Source organism: Drosophila elegans, unplaced genomic scaffold (genome assembly GCF_018152505.1).
Source record: "Drosophila elegans isolate 14027-0461.03 unplaced genomic scaffold, ASM1815250v1 contig_149, whole genome shotgun sequence".
In the NCBI taxonomy this organism is placed as follows: Eukaryota; Metazoa; Arthropoda; class Insecta; order Diptera; family Drosophilidae; genus Drosophila; species Drosophila elegans.
Genome location: NW_024545513.1, coordinates 22,145,155 through 22,164,065, shown reverse-complemented (window position 1 = coordinate 22,164,065; position 18,911 = coordinate 22,145,155). Strand labels below are relative to the sequence as shown.

The window sequence follows — 18,911 nt, the reverse complement described above, 5'->3', positions numbered from 1 at the left end:
CTAAATAACTGACAAGCTTACAAATCTGTTGGTATTACATTTAAATAAAAAGATTTTTTTCAGCTTACTAGCTAGATATGTGAAATTATATAATACATATTTGTCCGCTTTTCCTTTTTTTTTTTGCTTTATTACACACTTAATAATTTTAATGGCTTTACGTCAAACGAGCATATGCCTGATATGCGTTTCGAAACAATGGAATTTAAACAATATGTTGAATATTTGCCTGACGATCTGAATTTTAAATTAGATTAAATAATTTCGCTAGGAAGCTTTATATTGTTTCCTAAGATATGGAAAATAAAAATATTTTTAAGTCTGAATGCGTAAAGAGGGAGGTGAAATCACAAAGGTTTTGAAATTGCCTAAAAGTATACAACATAAATCTTAAGTCCGAAAGTTCGTGGGTTTTTTTATTGCATACTTTTAGACACCTTTTAACGGCATTTAAAATCACCAAATATTCAGGCCCAAAAATGAGATAAAAGTGTAAATAAGAAAGAGATCGCACTTTTGTTCGAGTGTTGCTGCTGGGCCTGCAACATGTGCAGCTGGCACGCCCCTCACTGCGTTCCAGAGGCGGCGTCGGCAATGGATGTGTATGTGTCGCTTTGCGTTCACTTTTTACGTGCGCGCATCTAAACTGACATTCCAATTATTCTTATCGCATCAGGGGAACATGACCGCCATCTAACCCAAGCTCGAAACCGAAACCGAAGCTGAATCCGAACCCGAACCCGAACCCGAACCCGCAGCCCGGTTATAAATGGCCCAGCGTCTTTTCAGTTGAACCAAGTCAGTCATTCGGCGAGTCAGTAAGTCATTCAGTTACTCAGTCAGTCAGTCAGTCAGTCAGTCAAGTCGGAGTCAAGCATCCTAGGGAGTTCATTTCGCGGCGTTTTGATGGCATTTTTCATATTTCCCTCCATATATCCCGACCCCCGACCCAGCACCAGCACCAGTTCCCATATAATGGCCGCTCTCGAAACTATTTAGCTTGTGGTTGGCCAGTACGGAGCGTTGAGATTGTAATGCCGATAGGGATGCCGAGGAGGTGGCATGCCCTGATTTATGTCATTCAAGTCGAGTCTCCTCCAGATTCCGATCAGGGTTATGAGCAGCCTAGCTGGCGGACTTTTTGCAGTCGTTCCAGAACTTACGACGCTTACGACGCTTGCCAATCACCATGCTATTTATAAAGATCCCACTCAAAAGATATTTTGAAGAGCTTAAACCATATTAAGGTCACCAGGTTTTATCAAAAATGTCAGGGGAAGTCCCATGTATTACTGAACATATTATGCTATAACGAGATTCTTCACAACAAAATTATCAATGTTTTTGTATAAGAATGCACAACAAGGAATGAAATTAACAGCAAATTATTAAACAATTATCCAAATATTGACAAAAACTTAGTCTTAAGACCAGCTAAACAAATTTATTAGACAGCGATAATTAACAATCAAAAGCACACAGTAAAATGTATTTTACTCCGTATTTACAACTCCGTGTGGTAAAAGTTTCATAGGCTAAATTATTAGTGTCAAAGTAGGCAAGAGTTTAATTAAATAGATGGCGTAAGTTTCAGTTGCTTATCTAAAAATAAATGCCAATTATTTCAAACTTAATAGCTCAAAACAATCAATAGCACGAAATTAAACTTACATATAAAGTTAAAAGATTTTTTCTTTATTACCAAAAGCAATGAAACTATAATTGACACTCAAAAGTTGAAGGCAATCAATAGAAAGTTATTTAAATGAAAGGTATAATAAGAAGATTACTTCTTTGACTACCGAAAGGAAAGAAATAAAATGGAAGAGAAGCGTAAAATTAACTTTCAATGGGTCACTGTTTCAGTCTTATTTCGAGCCAATCAATTATTATTTTATTAGCCAATAACTGGTGACCCCATCGACCTGTTGAATGTATTCACGTTAATTTCAATCAATGGGGTCACCAAAGCGATGGCCCAGTTCGTTTAATCGTTAAGCGTGGAGACCTCACCGAACTTTAATTGCTGTTCAATTTGCTCTACTCATGCAACCTGATGGTGCCCGATATTCGTCACAAAATTATTGATTACCTTCCATTTAGCGCTTGTCATTAAGCTCCCAGCATTTGCCTAACAATAGTCCGCCCTTTGATCTTTTTGGGGAAATCGAATGGCAATGGAAATTGGAATGGGGTGGCCCAAAAAAGCGACACGAGAGTTACGAAGGCACGAACTGCGCCACGAAAAGAACGGAAAACGGCTAAGCTGTCTTTAATCAGACCAACAATTTTTCCTTGGCTGACATTTTATTGATTGCCATCAGTTGACTCGAACATTAATTTCATCAAAGCGAAGGTGTTGGTGCGGTGGTGACCTCGAAAAGCTATTAAGGCTGCCTTTGGGTGAAACAAAATGAAATGAAATAAATTTGTTAAGCAATCAAAAGTGCCGTGTGTTTGTTCAGAGGCATCACTCCTCTCAACCCGCTGCACAAAACTCATTTAAAACGTATTTGCCAAGAGGAGAAGGGATTACTGGGGTGCACTTCGATGGCTACATCCATATTCATCCAACCATCCATCCATCCATCCATCCATCCATCCATCGACATCCAAGTGCAATCGAACTACTCATATTTTAACGAGCATTGTGTTGAGCTCGTCGTATCTTATGGATACACTCGTACACTCTGCGTTCACCTGCAGTCGTCTAAAATAGCGATTCGCGAAGACCGAATGCTTTTCTGCTCAATTTGCAGTTTGCCAAGCTCTGAAATGCTGTCCCTGTTTTATTCTATTGCGCATCCAATATTATTTCCCAGAAACCCTCCCTCTTCTCGTGCTCTGCCAGCCACGCCCACAATAATCAAAGCACGCTTACGGCTTGTTATTTTAAATTTCAGTTTATAAAATAGACGGCGGAGTAGATGATTTAAAACAATTTCAGCAAGGGGGTGCTGCTGCCGAAGCTGCAGTCGCGAACGAAATTGTTTATACGTGCCGCGCATGCAAAGTAGATTCCAAAGGGGAGGGTGTTTGGCCGAGGCATCTGCTGCGATCCCAAATCCCCCGAAACGGGTGTCCCCAGCCCATTCCCCAGGAATGCCGAGGACGGACCTCAGTGGGCCTAGGACACGTGGGCAGGGGGATGGTATTCGGAAATAGTTGAACTCACCTGCCAGCAGACACAGCGTTCCCAGGAGAATTAGCCAGTGTGTCGACATCTTGCTTGGAGTTCCTCTATTCACGGAATGCGAATTCGCACTGCCAAGTCTGTAGGTCAGGAACTAGAGTTAGCTTATGCCAACTGAAATTAAAGAGGGAAAAATGGTGATTATTAGGGTGATTAAGGGAGTTTTAAAATGATGTAAACTAATTTAACTATCTGCTTTTGGTGCCATATTTTCTTTACATAATTCACATATGAAAATTCATAACTATTCACCATTGGTATTAAGCTTAAATATTAACTGGTTAATAGGTGGTTAAACAAAAGTCACTAATAGACTTGCCCAAAGGTATGAAATGAAAAGAGTACAATGTTTCGGCATAAATCTATGGGACTTCCTCATTTAAATTATACTGATTGCATACTATAAAAAAGTATAAATAAGCAGCATGCTCAATTCAAAACTATCTACTAAAGAATTAATGGTTAAAAGTGGTTTAACAAAAATCACCAATAAATGTTCCGAAAAGTAAACATTAAAGTAAATATTGATTGAATGCTTTTAGACACCTTTATAAGTGATTTCAGGAATTTAGAGATTGCTATGTAATTCTATATATATTTTATATTAATTTTAAACTTGTAGTTTTTACATAGTCTCAGTTTAAATGAGATATATAAAAGTCCGGTTTACGAGTTAGCCAACTTGCTGCAGCGCACGCCCCAAAATTGTATGAATTTTGCCTTGTTAAAACATTTTTAAACAAAGCTTTGCTGCGAACCTTACAATTATCGTATTGTTTTATTCAGAAGCACCCATTCTAAAGGCTAGCATAATCCATAATGTTGGTTATTTTTGTTAGGAAAGGTCAGTATCATGGCTTTTCCGGATTTTAATAAGGGTCTTACCTACACTCAGACCTGTAGCAAAGCACAAGCTCAAATTATAACTAAAACAAACTCTCGGCCAAATGAGCCCCGCAGCTAAGTGCAATTAAAAGCAAATCATGACCTACACAAACAGGCAAAAAGTTCATAACCAGTCGAAACAACACTGTCGGCAAACAAGCTGACAAATGGACGAACAGGCAAACAAATAAACAAACAAACAAACAAACAAACAAACAAACAAGCAGGCAAGTATGCAAACAAACAAACCCGGAAAACCGCAGACAAAAGTGTTGCCCGGAACTGCAAAACCGAAGCGCAACATAAAAATCCACTAAGGCAAATTGGTTTTGTTAACCAACACAATGCACAATGGACACATTAACATCGCCCAGGACACACGGGAGCGCAGATATCCTGCAGGCTCCAGGCGGCCTGCAAAGGACATGTTGGCGACGTCGACAACGGTATGCAACAATTAAAATTTTTGCCATTCTGACGCAGCTCCCGGACTATTTTGGCCCACTTCACAAATAGCAGCGCAATGCGCGAAATTGTTTTTATTAAAATGTAGTAGATGCAGTCGACGAAAAACTAGTGACTAAGAAACTGTAAGGGTGTTTTGAAAACTTTGTAAGCTAAATTAGGAATTGAAGCTGTTTCCAGGTCGAACTTAAAGTAAGAGAACTACTTTATTAGATATTGCCATAAATCTCTAGAGGGTATTTAAAAGGCAATCAAAGACCATCTTGATTAACTCAACTTTTTGAAAACTAAAAATTTTGTTTTACAAATATATTAATTGTAGGACAAATACAAATAGACAAAATATAATATTTTAAATTTAATAGTTGTCATTAGAACTACTTAATTAAATATGTGGTTAAACAAAGGCAAATGAGTAATAAACAATAATGCAGCAATTAAAAACTCATAAATCAAAAGAAGCTTATTTTAAGATAAGAAAAAAGTTTTGTAGGGGTAAACAAACTTGTATGACACCATCAATTAAACAAATTTCGCCGTGTGAATATATTCTGTAGAAATATTGAAAAGTGCATGCCTATACAACGAATTCGAATGCCCAGTTCTGCGAATATTTTTTGGTTGAAAGAGAAAACGTAGGGCTCGTGCTCTTATTTTATAATGACTTTTGGAATCACCGAACTATTTTGTTCACTTCTCGGAGTGTAATAAAGGGAAAACGGCGGTGTGTCGGGGGATTTCGGTGCTTTCGTTAACAGAAAATTATGGACTCCATCTTGCTCGGGGAGCATTGGCACATTTTAGAAAGTTTTTTGCTCATTACACGGCTTGATTTCATTCAGTTTGGCCAGCAGTGGAGCAGAGGGGAGGGACGAGTGGAAGACCCGTAAATTAGATGAGATAATAAGCCGGCCAGGCTGGGAAGCCACTGTGGATGCCGGTTCAAAGGATGTGGAGTTGGGAGACTGCAGGTCCTGCCAGATCCTGCTGGGTCCTGGGTTCGTGTCCGTGTTCGTGGCCTCCTGCATCGCTGGTCATCTTAATTAGGCGCAAAAAAGCAAACTGCAAAATGCAAATGAAAAGGGCACCCAAATGCCCTGCGAGGCAGGGGTCAACACGGTCCAGCGCCAAAAGAGAGCTGTCAAAGGCAAACATTTCGGGTCAAATCAAATCCTAATAAACCGACCAGCTGGAGTGCTTTGGGACCTGTGAGCCCGACAATAACCCAGGCACAAAGCCGATTTCTGGCCGGAGAATGCGGACTATCTTGGCCAACAAAACCAATAGGAATTTCGTAGCTTAGTCCCACCACAATTAGTATCGTTTTTGCACCTTGGTCGACTCAAGTTTTCCAACCTGATTGTGCAATCAACACTAATGACTGCCTTTTTCATCGTTTTCTTACCTTTTCAGAGCTTATTTTATTTTACGATATTGTTCATAAACATATACGCATACACTTCTATTTAAAGTCAATTTTTTTAATTTTCAAAAATTTGGTTTAAATCTTAAGCAAATCATTAGTCGCTTGATTCATATAAAAATAAGAATCTAAATATCATCATTGGATTTTTTATGATTAAAAAAAAAATTAATATTCAATTTTATAAAAATCAATTGAGTTTATTTTCTAGCTGCCATAGGACCCAATGAACAATTAATTGGAAAATCGACTAAATTCGATATATTGTCGATTTATAAAATACAACATTTTAGTAAGAGCTGTTTCGGCTTGCCAATTTCCTCACGGTCTTAAGTTACATTAAAAGATTTGCTGTACCTCACGAATTTTTAGAAATACAGGATTAAAAGGATATTTTTTCAGCTTTTCATTTAGCCGAGAAGAGATTGGTTATAAAAATCATGTTCTTTTAGTTAAGAACTGATAATGATATCAAAAACTCAAGATGCTTAGACGTTTATTAAGCAGTTCTTCCTTTCTGTGTTGTACTGAGAACTCACAATCAAAAGTGAAAAGTAATGAAACAAAGCAAAGAAGGCTTATGCATATTTTATTGAATACTTTCGGCAAAGTAACCATATATGCAATATTTTTATTAAAAACTTTTTTGGCAGTGTTTAGCGGGTATTTCACAGTGGTATTTCGTGGCTCCAAACACAATCGTTTTTACTGTGTTTTTCTCCCCTTCGGACACTTCAAAACTAAGCTTTATTTATGGACGATCTAAGTGCACCGAACCCCTTGTCAGAGTTATGTTAATACCTTTTCCCATGCACAAGATAAAGCCGGAGAGATTGGGAGAAGGGGACGAAGTACCGGCGAGGATTGCTTCCATTTAATCAAAGCTAATTGAGAGCGTTTGGCAATTGGCGTTAACTTTACCGCTTTGACAGGCGAGTCGTCAGTGGGGGGGGCAAATAAAAGGTGATGGATGGGGGGCTGGCCATTTCCTCCAACAACTGACCACAAAATTTTCCACGCATATCGACCCCGCCCTGCGTGAATTCCTTCCGCTTTCACCGCGATGAAACTTTTCACCGTTTCCGCTCCGTTGCCCCTCGCTTTTTGGGCGAGAACATTGAAATTAGATTAAAATGTTGAGGCAATCGCAAAATGGCTGCCACTTCGGCGAGGTGTGGGAGTCGATTCGAATTTCATTTTAAACAATATCAAGCGGGTCAGTGCCTAGTCGAATGCTTTGCTTCGCTTCGTGTTTTTCGACTTTTGTTTTATTTTCTGAGTGGAAAAAGTTGGCCACCAAGTTGAAAGTTCGATTAGGGGTTTAGGGTTAGCCATTCGCGGAATTGGATGAAACATATTTTGAGGGATTACCGTGGGGCGTTGGCATTTCTCGGCGCACGCCAAATAATTGTACATGGTTTTGGTTTCCCAGAGACAAAAAATAACATCGAATGTCCATTTGGCAGTTGCCTAGGAACTTTTAAACATAAAATTGTAATAGAATTAGTTGCCTCTTATTTTAATGGAATATTTATATACACTAATTGTTATTAACTATTAACTATTTTATAAGGTTATTAGTGAAGATTTATTTATTTTGTGTCGAGTGCTCTTATTATCAGAAATAATCTGATAAATATATAAATATTTATATAAATTAATATTTAAAGTTATAGAATTGTTTGTACTTTATAGTACAATATATTTTTCGTAGCTCAATCTTTTTTAAAGTTTAAGTAAATAGTTAAAATTCATTGTATAACTCGATGACTCCATAGCTTATAGTATTTTTGGCGGTAAATTCTATATGCTGACGATAAAACGTCAGATAATTGTGATAACTTGTGATATTGAACAAGACGCATTTAACTTTAAAAACCTCCATGAATTTGAATCATTTCCTTGGCAATTTTTCCCAGTGCACATACTGGACTCTGTGCCGACGTTCGTACTTATAAAAGTCGTGTGAATGAACTTGGCTGGCCGACTGTACTAGGTCCCCTCCCTTTTTCCACGGGGCTTGGCTTTGCCGGCGCCATTTATCATGCGAATCCCAGGAGAGTGCTCAAAGCAATGAAATTAAAAGCTGAATTGTTATTTCTGCGCGCTTGCCTTTTTGCTGTTTTTTCGTCGAGTCGAGCTGAAGAATGGTGAAGAAGGAGGAACAGGAGTCCTTTGGCCGGACTGCAATGATTGGCATTTATGGCCCCGGCCCAGGAGCGGCTGCATTTGGCGAGGGTGGGCACGTGAGTTATGGCAGAGCGGCCCCGCACTCGTCACCGCTCAATTGGCTTTTAATTTTGTGTGTGGGCGCATTCCTTTTCATTACGATTAGACGCTCTGCAAGCGAATCCATTAATTAAATTCCGCTGTGGAAATGGCAACAATGCGCTGCGTGGCAGGTAAAAGGCGAATAAAACTCAAATGGCAGGGTATTTACAAGCCAAATTTGACATTTTAATGTTCGGTGACATGTGCGCGCGCATAAACGGCTTCAGGGAAAGTATTAATTCCCTTCTGCTCAAAGGATTACAAGCGGCACTCCCACGCGAGCACACGTGCTCCCTTTCCGAGAAATTGAATTGCGGGGTGGCAGTAGACATAAATATCGAGTTTCATTTTTGTGGCCCTCCATGAGTTGCGCTCCATACCCATATCGCCCACATCCATCACATATGTGTGTGTGTGTAGGGGATATTAAGAAAACATTAAAATCACATTTTTAAAAGATAACGACATGGGGTGGGGGGAAATCGAACGTAGGGGCGGCCACAAATCAGTTGGAGATGAGCAAAAGTCACCCTCCAAGCCTAGATGCACTTTCGCCCGGCGAAACAATTAGACAATCAATCAGGGAACCCCAGCCAATTGAAGCGCAACGAGGCGTATACGTAACACGCCACTCGGGTCGCCGGGAAAGCGGAAACACACAGATTCGGGGCGGTGGTGGAAACTTTTCCCGGCCGGATAAGTGAACAGAACTTAATTGAAATCAATACAAAATGCAATTTAAAACGCCCTTTTGCAGCTCACAAAAACTCAGGCCATCGCATACGTACACATATACTGTGTTTATGCGATTGCTATTTCATGCAATCATTTCATGAAATGGGTAAGCACCATTATCTTACACACGAAAGTTGACTATGAATTCAGACGAAATGCTTTGAATGGTCAGGCGCAGCCAACTTAAAAGTCATTTATTACTCTTGTCTTCCTTCGACTTAATTGTTAATTGGTTTTCCTTTTCGCTTTGGAGATAACCAAGAGTAGCTAAAATAATAAAACTAGCAGAGGTGCCAGACATGTAGTTTAAATTACTTACTTTATTTACTTAATTTTACCCGTCTGGTATCTCTGTTAATATTATTTCATGCATTCGTCTGTTTCGCATAAGCAGGGGCTATTTGGAATTCATGTATTGAAGAGTTCATGAAATTCATTGCATAAACATAAGAAAAAGTACACATTTGCCCACGAGCACATGCATTGCATACTTTGAGGCGCCGTTAGTTTATGATTACTTGAGGGGGAAGGAGGGGCAACGGGGATGCAGCAGGAAGCCGGCACTCGAGGAAGTTGTAAAGTGGGTTGCAGCCAGAAAAGCTGGGCAAAAAATAAAAATGCAGTTTAACGGAGGGTTTTCAGAATGGCAGCAGTATGCTCATTGCCCCAAGAAGGATAAGAGCTTTATTATCTCCTTGGCGACATTTTGCAATGCTTCAGCAAACGGCAACTGATCCTTAAGCAGCACAAAATGTCTTGATCCTGCATCACGGTGCACCTTCAGTTGAATATTCAAATCGCAAATTGGCTTATGAGCTAGCTCCTAGCTGATTTTTTCCCCCATAAGCATCTCAAATTACTTGCAAAAATTTGTTCACATGAATAAGATACTCAATAATTTTAATATATTTTAAGTGAGGCAAGAAATCACGTTGCAAAATGAATTAAATATTTCGGTCGTAAATTGGCTTATTTTACTTCGTCTCATCTTATAGCATATTAGATCGCATAAAATAGTCTTAAATTGGACTTAAAGTAATTTAAGCCTCATTTTCTAAAAGAATTCTGAAGAGCCCTTATGACTTGATTTAGTTTTAAGCTATGTAAACCTTCAATGTGAAGCAAAATTGCTTTATTTTTCTTGATATATTTTCCAAAAAGGATTTCACACACTTTAGATACTAGCATTATAAATATTTCTGTTAATGATTTAAATTGATTTTATGTTAGGTAAACTTAAAAATTTTTAAATTGCACCTAGAACTATATATTTTTATGAAGAAAATAAACATTTATACAAATTAAGTTCTTAACAAGGGTACTAAATCAATTATTGCTAATGGTACTCTTAAGTATATGAAATATCGCACTCGGAATGACAATGAATGAATCCTTTCCCTATATAAATGATTACCGAGTGTCCTAAGGTCGGTAGTCCGACCATAGCGCTCGTTTTTATTTATTTCGATTTGGACTCATCGCAAAGCGAGTGTCTGTATCTAGGGGTATGTAAGTCAAGAGCTTGTCGTTAAGCTGAATTTGATTGTTTCTGTTGCTCGGGGAGCTTTGCCCACTGAAAGCGAAATCTACGTTGAATACCCAGGTGTTTGTTTTTTTTTTTTTTTTTTTTTTGGAGCGGTGAGGGGATCTTATTGCAACTGACTTCATTCTTTGCCTGTTGTTTCCAACAGTTGACCGGGGCAAACAAAAAAAGAGCAAAAAAAGAAAAACAGAAAATAGGAAAAAAAAGGGAACCATGAGAAACTAAGAACACGCGACGCCTTTTGTGTGTTGAGTTTCCTTCTGCCAATTGCATGTGCGATGAAAAAGGCAAGGCGCCGGAGGCGGTGGCGGAGTGCAGAGGGCGTGGCATGTCTCCGACAGTTCAGTTTATTATGTCAGGGGAGCGACAAAAAAGGGAAGGGAGTGCTATTGCGAGTGGGAGTGGCAGACTGAATAGTGTTTAGCTGTCGACTAAAAAAGACATTTTCCTGCTCACTTTGCGGTTAAGCAGACAATACACCCAAGCCCACTCCTCTTCCTTTTGGCCAAAACCCCGTTCGAAACGAGAAAACGCATTTTATGGCATTCAAATCGTAATGATTTTGCGCTTTTCCCCATGTTCTTTCCCAACTATACTCCGCAAATGTGCGGCGAAGTTGGCAGAAAATTGGACTCCCCATGCCTGTGTGTGTGTGTGTGTGTGTGTGTGTGTGTGTGTGTGTGTGTGTGTGTGTGAACGCGTGTCATTGGATTTTCATTTGGTGGGCGCCTGGAAAATCTCAACAGGACGATGCGGATGATGAGGACGTCAGTTGCCTCATCATTGTGTGTCCACTGCACACACAAATGCTGGCCGGACAACCGACTGACAGGTACCAGGGGGTTAAGAAACAGGAGGGTTAAGGGTGGCAGGAGCCGGATCAGGAGCCCATGGATAAACAGACTGTTCGACCGTCTGCCGATCCGAAGTCATGCCTCATCTTTGAATCCGCAGAGATGCTTATGTCGTGTAATGCATATCCAATTAAAATGTTCGACCTGCTGGCTCCCAATTTACCCAACCCCTTTTCACAGGAGGCACAGCCAGCAGAAATCAAGGAGCAAGGGCAGAGAACCTCAATTCTGGATTAACAAGACTCCCAAAATTGTCACTGCAAGAGAAATTTCGCAGACAACCAGAAGAGAGTCTTAAAAGCTCTTGGCCTTTTCAATTTGGTACCTCTTTCATATTGCATTTTATTGGGCATTGAAAACAGATGCACGTACCATTTTAAAAGTGGTTTCCCTTCACTCAAGTTATGCATTTAATAGTATTTAATAAATGACAACCCCACAACGAAATACAATTGATGTTAATACACTCACAACACGCTATTGTGACAACTGAGAAACCATAATAATTGCAATTAAAAATCGTTTTGAGCTTCCGCCCAACAAATTTCCGCAGCTGTTCACACAGATGTTGTATGCAAATTGAAATTAACAGAAAAAGAACTAGATTCTAAATTGCAAAATGGAAATGCCGTCCATGGCAACGCTGCGTATGTGCAATATATTCTCATTACTGAGTAAACGCACCACTTGATAGCCAGTTGAGCGCGTAACGTTTCAAAGGAAACGTGAAAATCGAAGTTGCTGGCAGCGAATTTAGTGCAGCTGTCACTTATTTTTTTGACCTTTAAATGGAATACTAACAGTTTTCATGGGTATATTATACTTTAATAAAGCTTATCCAGCTTTTGTCAAAGCACCACTACTTTTTTAATGGTGTCATTATTCTCGATCAACATTGTGATTTTTAATAAGCTAATAAGGGTATACTATGACAACAAATACCAACTTTAAGACTTAGCTTAAGAAATTATCCCTGATATATATTCTTATAGCTTATCCATTTGTTTCTATCTATTTCTCACTCTCTCTTAAAGGTTTCTTCATCCGGCTTGAGAAAAGCTTACGCGTTTTATTGAATAAATTTTGAAGAATTAATCTGAATCAATTTGATTTTGCAGAGAGGAAAGATATCGCCCAGCTCATATTGTCTTAGGTTTTCCCACCTACACACTACCACAATCGCTTTGTGTGCATATGCAAATTACTCCCACATATTTATTCACACACACACACACACACACATAGGGTATATGGCATATAAAGTGGCATTTTTGCAAATGATGGAGCCGGGCTTAATGTGGGGAAAAATCAAAACAGTCAGGCAAGCGAGGAGAATATGAGACAAGGACAAAGCCTTTTGTGTGCCACAATAAACTATTTTTTATTGCCGTTACCGAGATGGGACAGCTGTGCAGGATGGTGGATTTCGAAGGGGGTGGGGTTTTTTCACAGCAAAGGTGCTGTCCGTTCGTCTGACTTTTTTTAGCCCCTTCACCAACCACCACGCACCACTCACCACCCACCATCTACCATCTACCACCCATCAGTCGCACTCCATTCCACCCATGATTTCGCTCACTCGCTGCGTTGTCGACCGCATAAAAGTTTTTCAATTAAGTGCCATGCCCTACTTTGGACTTTTTGCTGAAGCCAACCCACACACACTCACCCCAAACACCCATGCACACACAGAGAGCCCAACACCCATAGAGCCAAACACAGGACTCTCACACAGACAGACAGACGAACATACATGCACGGCATTGCTGCATGCATAATGCGACTGCTAAAAGCGTCGCCAGCATCGCTGTCGTTACCGTTACCGTCGCTGCGTAAGTGGAACGCACGTTCGGACCCCCATTTCCATTCCCATTCCCATTCCGATTTCCATTCCCATTCCCATTCCCAATCGCAGTCACATACCCACTTTTCCGGGCGGGAAAATTCCAACTTCGATATCCGGGATAGCAAGTCGGTAAGATTGCAGATTCGAATCTGGCTACGATAACCCAAGGCGCTGTGAATGTATTAACACAATCATAACTTATCATATAACTACACTGATAAAAAAATGGAATGGTAAGAATAAATAGCTTAACATTGAATTCAAAATTTTATATTTAATGTCATAATATTGGATACAATGCCAATTCAACTACATGATTTAACATTAAAATGTTTTAACAATTGAGGAAAATATAAGACTTAAAATAATAATTATAAAAATAAATTTAAATTTAATTTTCAATGCATGAAAATTAAAGCGAAAAATATTTAAATTGAGTGAAAAGAATTTGGACATAATACATTTACACTTAGAGAAATTCTAGGTTTTTGAAATCAGCCTGGTGATTTTTGTAGCACACCGTATACGCTATTCAAAATATTTATTAAAAGATTTACAAACTATGCTTTGCTATGCTATATTGGGAAAATACGCAACACCATAAAATAGTCATCTTGCTAAAAAATATGTAGCCCACTCGAAAGAATGACGGAGAATTTGTATAAAATTCAACCAATCCCTACTATCACTGTATTAATTTTTCCAAACAAATAAAATAATACTATTATTTTAATTTGCAGTTATTAAAAGTAAACTTGAATTTCACTTTTATTTAATAATATATGAACGTATGAAAAATGTAATTTATTCAATGCTGTTTTGCTATTCCTTTTTTCGTATGGGTTGAGGAATAACAATATTTATTTAATATTAACTTTTCTTTTGTGAATTTGTTTTGGGCTTTGATTGCACATATAAAACACAAATCTAATTGAATTGCCCCAATTATTGATATTTAAGAAAAAAGCTTTTAGTCATGATGAATTAAGTGACATGAGCAGAACGTAGTCCTGTACCGACTTATATGGATATTTGTACATTTTGGCTCCTAAAATCCCTGACTTTTCTTGCACCTTCATACCCTTTTGCAACCTCTGGCCAGTCTGCTGTGGCTCTGTATTGAAATGGGTCCGCAGCAAATTGAAAGATGAGAGAAATTGGAAAAAGGTTGCAAAATATGTGCAACTTGGGTTTTATTATGCGTCAAGCGACTGGGGACAACGAGGTCAGAAATAAGGAGCAAGAAATACAGAAATGCGAGAAAGGGGAAAACAAAAACGAGCAGCTTTTTGCTGCAACCTGAGCAATTTTGATTAAGTACAGAAAAAACGAGAAAATGTGGAAAGGTTCCAGATAAAGACCAGACAAGATGGGACAATTTTGAGCAACTGCAAAACAAATACGTGACATATGCGTTGCCTTAACTCACCCGCACACCCACACACGCAGTCACGCACACAGACGCACATCAAACGATTTTAATGAAGTAGCAACGCTTTGTTACACATTTCTGCAGCATTTTTTCCTCCTGCTGTTCATGTGTTGGTAACAGTTTTGGTTTGCTCCCCTCATCCGCCCTCTCCTTCCCACCAATTCACTCTGTCATTTACATGTGGTTACACTCAAAAAAATGATATTCGCCTGCCTTTAGGTATTTCGTTCTCATGGTAAACATTTTCTAAAAAAACATTGTACAAATTAAAAAAGAAATTATAAAATTTAGAAAGAAATATATTCGAGTTTAAGTTTTTGGTTCAGTTTCTTGAACTTACGCTTCTATTAACCTTAACTTACGCTTCTATTACCAAATGTTTTTTTTTTCTATTTTATACACAAGTGGATTTTTAAATGCTCACTTTAGTAATTTAAGATTGCGGATTAAATTAAATTGGCGCTTCATCTATAAAATTTGTGCTGCGATAGCTGTTCAATAATTCTTAACTTCGAATTAAGTTTTTATATTGAGTTCACAGCATAGATATTTTCAATTACCCATAATAAACGCCACCGTCCGAAAATAAGAATTCAGAAAATCGATGTCCAATACAACATATATGTACTACCTATAAAGTATGATATGATATTAAGTTTTTAAGTCACAAATAAACTCAAAATTAGAGCATTTAAATAAAAGCGCTCCCAAATAAATCAACACACAATGAACTAGTGTAAGTAAGCATGAGAATATTGTGCAATTTTCTACGTTATAATTGCATAACGTGATTTTAATAACAAAAATTTCAGCTTAAAATAAAATGATTAAATTTCACATGAAAATAAAATGTAAATTTGTTTTATGATATTGCCAGAATTTTTCTATTGCCCTTGGCAACTGTTGTATATATATTTTTGCTCAGGGTGTATATTGTTAGTTTCATTCCTCCAGCTGCCGCCTCTATTTTCCCCAGTTTCTTGGGTTAGCTTGATGTATTTAATTTGGCCAACGCTTGAACTTCAATCAGTAAACATAACGTGCACGCATTCTGTGGTCTACTCCGAGTTACGAGTCCTGAGTCCTGAGTTCCGAGTTACGAGTTACGAGTTCCGTTCCCCTTCGTTTTCAGTTCGCTGCAGGCAGTCAAACAAGGACAGCAGCCACAATCAACTTCAATAACTTAGACACACACACACACATACAGACGCACACACACACACACACACACACACACACACACACACACACACAAGGTAGCAAACTGCTCGCAAGAAGCAAACTGCTTTCTATGCGTTGGCGCTAGGAAGACAGCGGTTAACCACATAGCAGGTAGCAGGAGATGCCCTATGAGCAAAAAACCGTCAGAAAAGTGAAGATCCTGCAAGTCAACATCAACCACTGCGAAGCCGCGCATGATCTACTAAAGCAGACTGTGCGGGAAATCCAAGCCGATGTGGCGATAATCAGCGAGCCGTACAAAAAGATCCCCGGGCTGGACTACGTACTGGATACTACGAAGTCTGCGGCGATCTTGACGATTGGGTCATCCCGGCCACAGCACTTGCGAGCCGGTTCGTTTTTCATTCGAGCTACGGTGAACGAGGTCACAATCTACAGCTGCTATCTGCCACCACGCCTCTCTCTCCAGGAGTTCGCGGCAGTTCTGGATGAACTGGTGGACGACGCAAGGGGAAGGCGAAACGTTATCATTGCTGGCGACTTTAACGCGTGGGCCGTGGAATGGGGGTCAGTCTGCACGAACAGCAGAGGGAGAACACTGCTTGAAGCCATTGCGTCACTTGACGTAGCTCTACTAAATTCCGGATCGGAGCACACATTTAGCAGAGCAGGAGCCGGCTCCGTTGTGGACCTTACATTCATCAGCAGCTCACTTTTCTCGCAAGCCCGCTGGCGCCTCAGTGAAATCTACACTGCAAGCGACCACAAGGCCATCATTTGCGACATAGCATGCGGTCGGCCAGCTACTACGGTCCCAACAAACAGACGCTTTAACCCAAAGACGTTCCAGGAGGACGCGTTTCTCAGAGGATGGAGAGATCCCGAAACTGGTGAACACGCGGAGAGCAGCTCGGCGAGGCTTATGGGAGCCATGGTGACGGCATGCAAAGCCAGCATGAGGGAAACAAGGAGCCACCATCGGAACCTAGAACCAGTCTTCTGGTGGACTGGGGAAATCGCGGAAGCGCGCAGCGACTGCCTGAGGGCCAGAAGGCGGCAGCAGAGGGCGAGAGGTCGCCCAAATATCGAGCTTAGGAGGCTGGAGTACGCCGAGAGCCGCAGGACTCTAAAAAGGCTCATTAAGCAATCCAAGAAGAAGTGTTTCCTGGAACTTTGCGACTCAGCTGAGCAGGACCCATGGGGTGCAGCCTACAAAGTTGTAGTCAAAAAGATGGGCCAGGTAAAGCCCCTCGGCGCCGGAGAAGCTTCCCACATGAAGACGATCGTAGAGCACCTATTTCCAACAGTAACCTCAGTTCCTCAGCGCGCGTACGCAGAACCTGCAGAGACATCACCGATCAGAATCCATCCGGATGAAATCAAGAAAGTTGCCAGGGATATGCCCGCAGGGAAAGCACCGGGTCCGGACGGAATCCCAGATACTGCTGTGAAGCTAGCCATGACCGAGCACCCAGAAGCTTTCGCAAACGTCTTCAACCAGTGTCTGGCGGAAAACCTCTTCCCGGAGCGGTGGAAGATTCAAAAGCTGGTTCTGCTACCTAAGCCGAACAAAGCACCGGAGGACCCGTCTTCATACAGGCCAATATGCCTGATTGACCACGCAGGCAAGGCACTGGAACGATGCATCAGTCACAGACTGCAGGCGGCAATCTCAGCATCCGGGGATCTGTCACCCATGCAGTTCGGCTTCAGAAAGGCGAAATCAACCATTGACGCGATATCTGCACTTAAGTGCACTGCGGCGAAGGCGATAGAAGGAACGAGATGGCGGGGAGGCAGCAAGGAGTACTGCCTAGTTGTGACCCTGGACATCAAAAACGCCTTCAATTCGGCACGCTGGGACATCACCCTGGAAGCACTCCACCAACTTGGCGTACCGGAGAGCTTGGTAGGCATTGTACAGTCCTACTTTAGCGATCGCACCCTACTCTATGACACAAATAGAGGGGTGATGGAACACAAGATCACCTGTGGAGTTCCCCAAGGGTCTGTACTGGGACCGCTGCTCTGGAACGCCATGTATGACGGCGTCTTAAGACTGGCGTTACCAGGAAGATCGAAGGTGATAGGCTTTGCGGACGATATAGCCATCGTCATTGTGGCCAAAACACTCCAAGACGCAGAGCGTCTTGGAAACGATGCAGTGGCAATCATCGAGGAGTGGCTCTTAGCGGTAGGGCTCAATATAGCGCACCACAAAACGGAGGCAGTGCTCATATCCAGCCGTAAGGAAGTAGAGACAGCGAAAATTCAAGTCGGTGGCTGCACGATAGGATCAACCAGAGCTATACGGTACCTGGGAGTCATGATTGACACAAGACTGTCCTTCAGAGAACACCTCGCGGAAGCAAACAAAAAGGCCGCAAACATCGCTAGGGCACTATCAAGAATAATGCTGAACACGAGGGGGCCAAAACAAGGGCGTAGACAACTTCTCCAATCGGTTACCCGGTCGACAATGTTGTATGCCGCCCCAATATGGGCCGAAGCTCTCGAAACGCAGTCGTACAGGAAAGACCTCGAATCTACCTATAGACTCTGTGCCCTGAGAGTCTGCTCCGGATTCCGCACAGTATCCGATGACGCAGCTCTAGTTATCTCGGGAATGATCCCCATCGACTTGTTGGCAGTCGAGGCTAAGGAGATCCACGAGGATATCGCCAATCTGGGAAGGCAGTGCACTCCTTCACAGAGGCGGGAAATTAAGGCGAAGGCAAGAGGAAAAAGCCTAGATGCGTGGCAAACTCGTTGGCAGCAATCAACCAAGGGACGCTGGACCCATAGAGTAATACCAGATATCAAAAAGTGGATGCAAAGACTGAAAGGAGAGGTAAACTTCTGGCTGACCCAGATACTCAGCGGGCATGGTTGCTTTAGGAGCTACCTTACCAGGTTTGGCCACGACGATGACCCTAGCTGCCCGCAATGCGGTGTTGAGGAAACGGCGGAGCACATCATCTTCACCTGTCCACGGTTTGACCGCGACAGGGATGTATTCATGGGCGAGACCAGGGACCCGACAGCGCTGGGAGACCGTATGATCTCGGATGAGGTGTTCTGG

General features: G+C 41.1%; 1 protein-coding gene across 4 annotated transcripts in view; it reads right to left on the bottom strand.

The window, feature by feature from the left end:
• Window positions 1-18,911, bottom strand: part of LOC108135421 (zwei Ig domain protein zig-8) — a 165,327-nt gene that overhangs the window by 58,499 nt on the left and 87,917 nt on the right. For all 4 annotated transcript variants that reach the window (XM_017256145.2, XM_017256146.2, XM_017256147.2 and 1 more), the window contains one exon: window positions 3,176-3,307. In XM_017256145.2, the coding sequence (XP_017111634.1) occupies window positions 3,176-3,224 (49 nt within the window). In that variant the 5' untranslated portion in view covers window positions 3,225-3,307. The remainder of the gene's footprint in view (window positions 1-3,175; window positions 3,308-18,911) is intronic.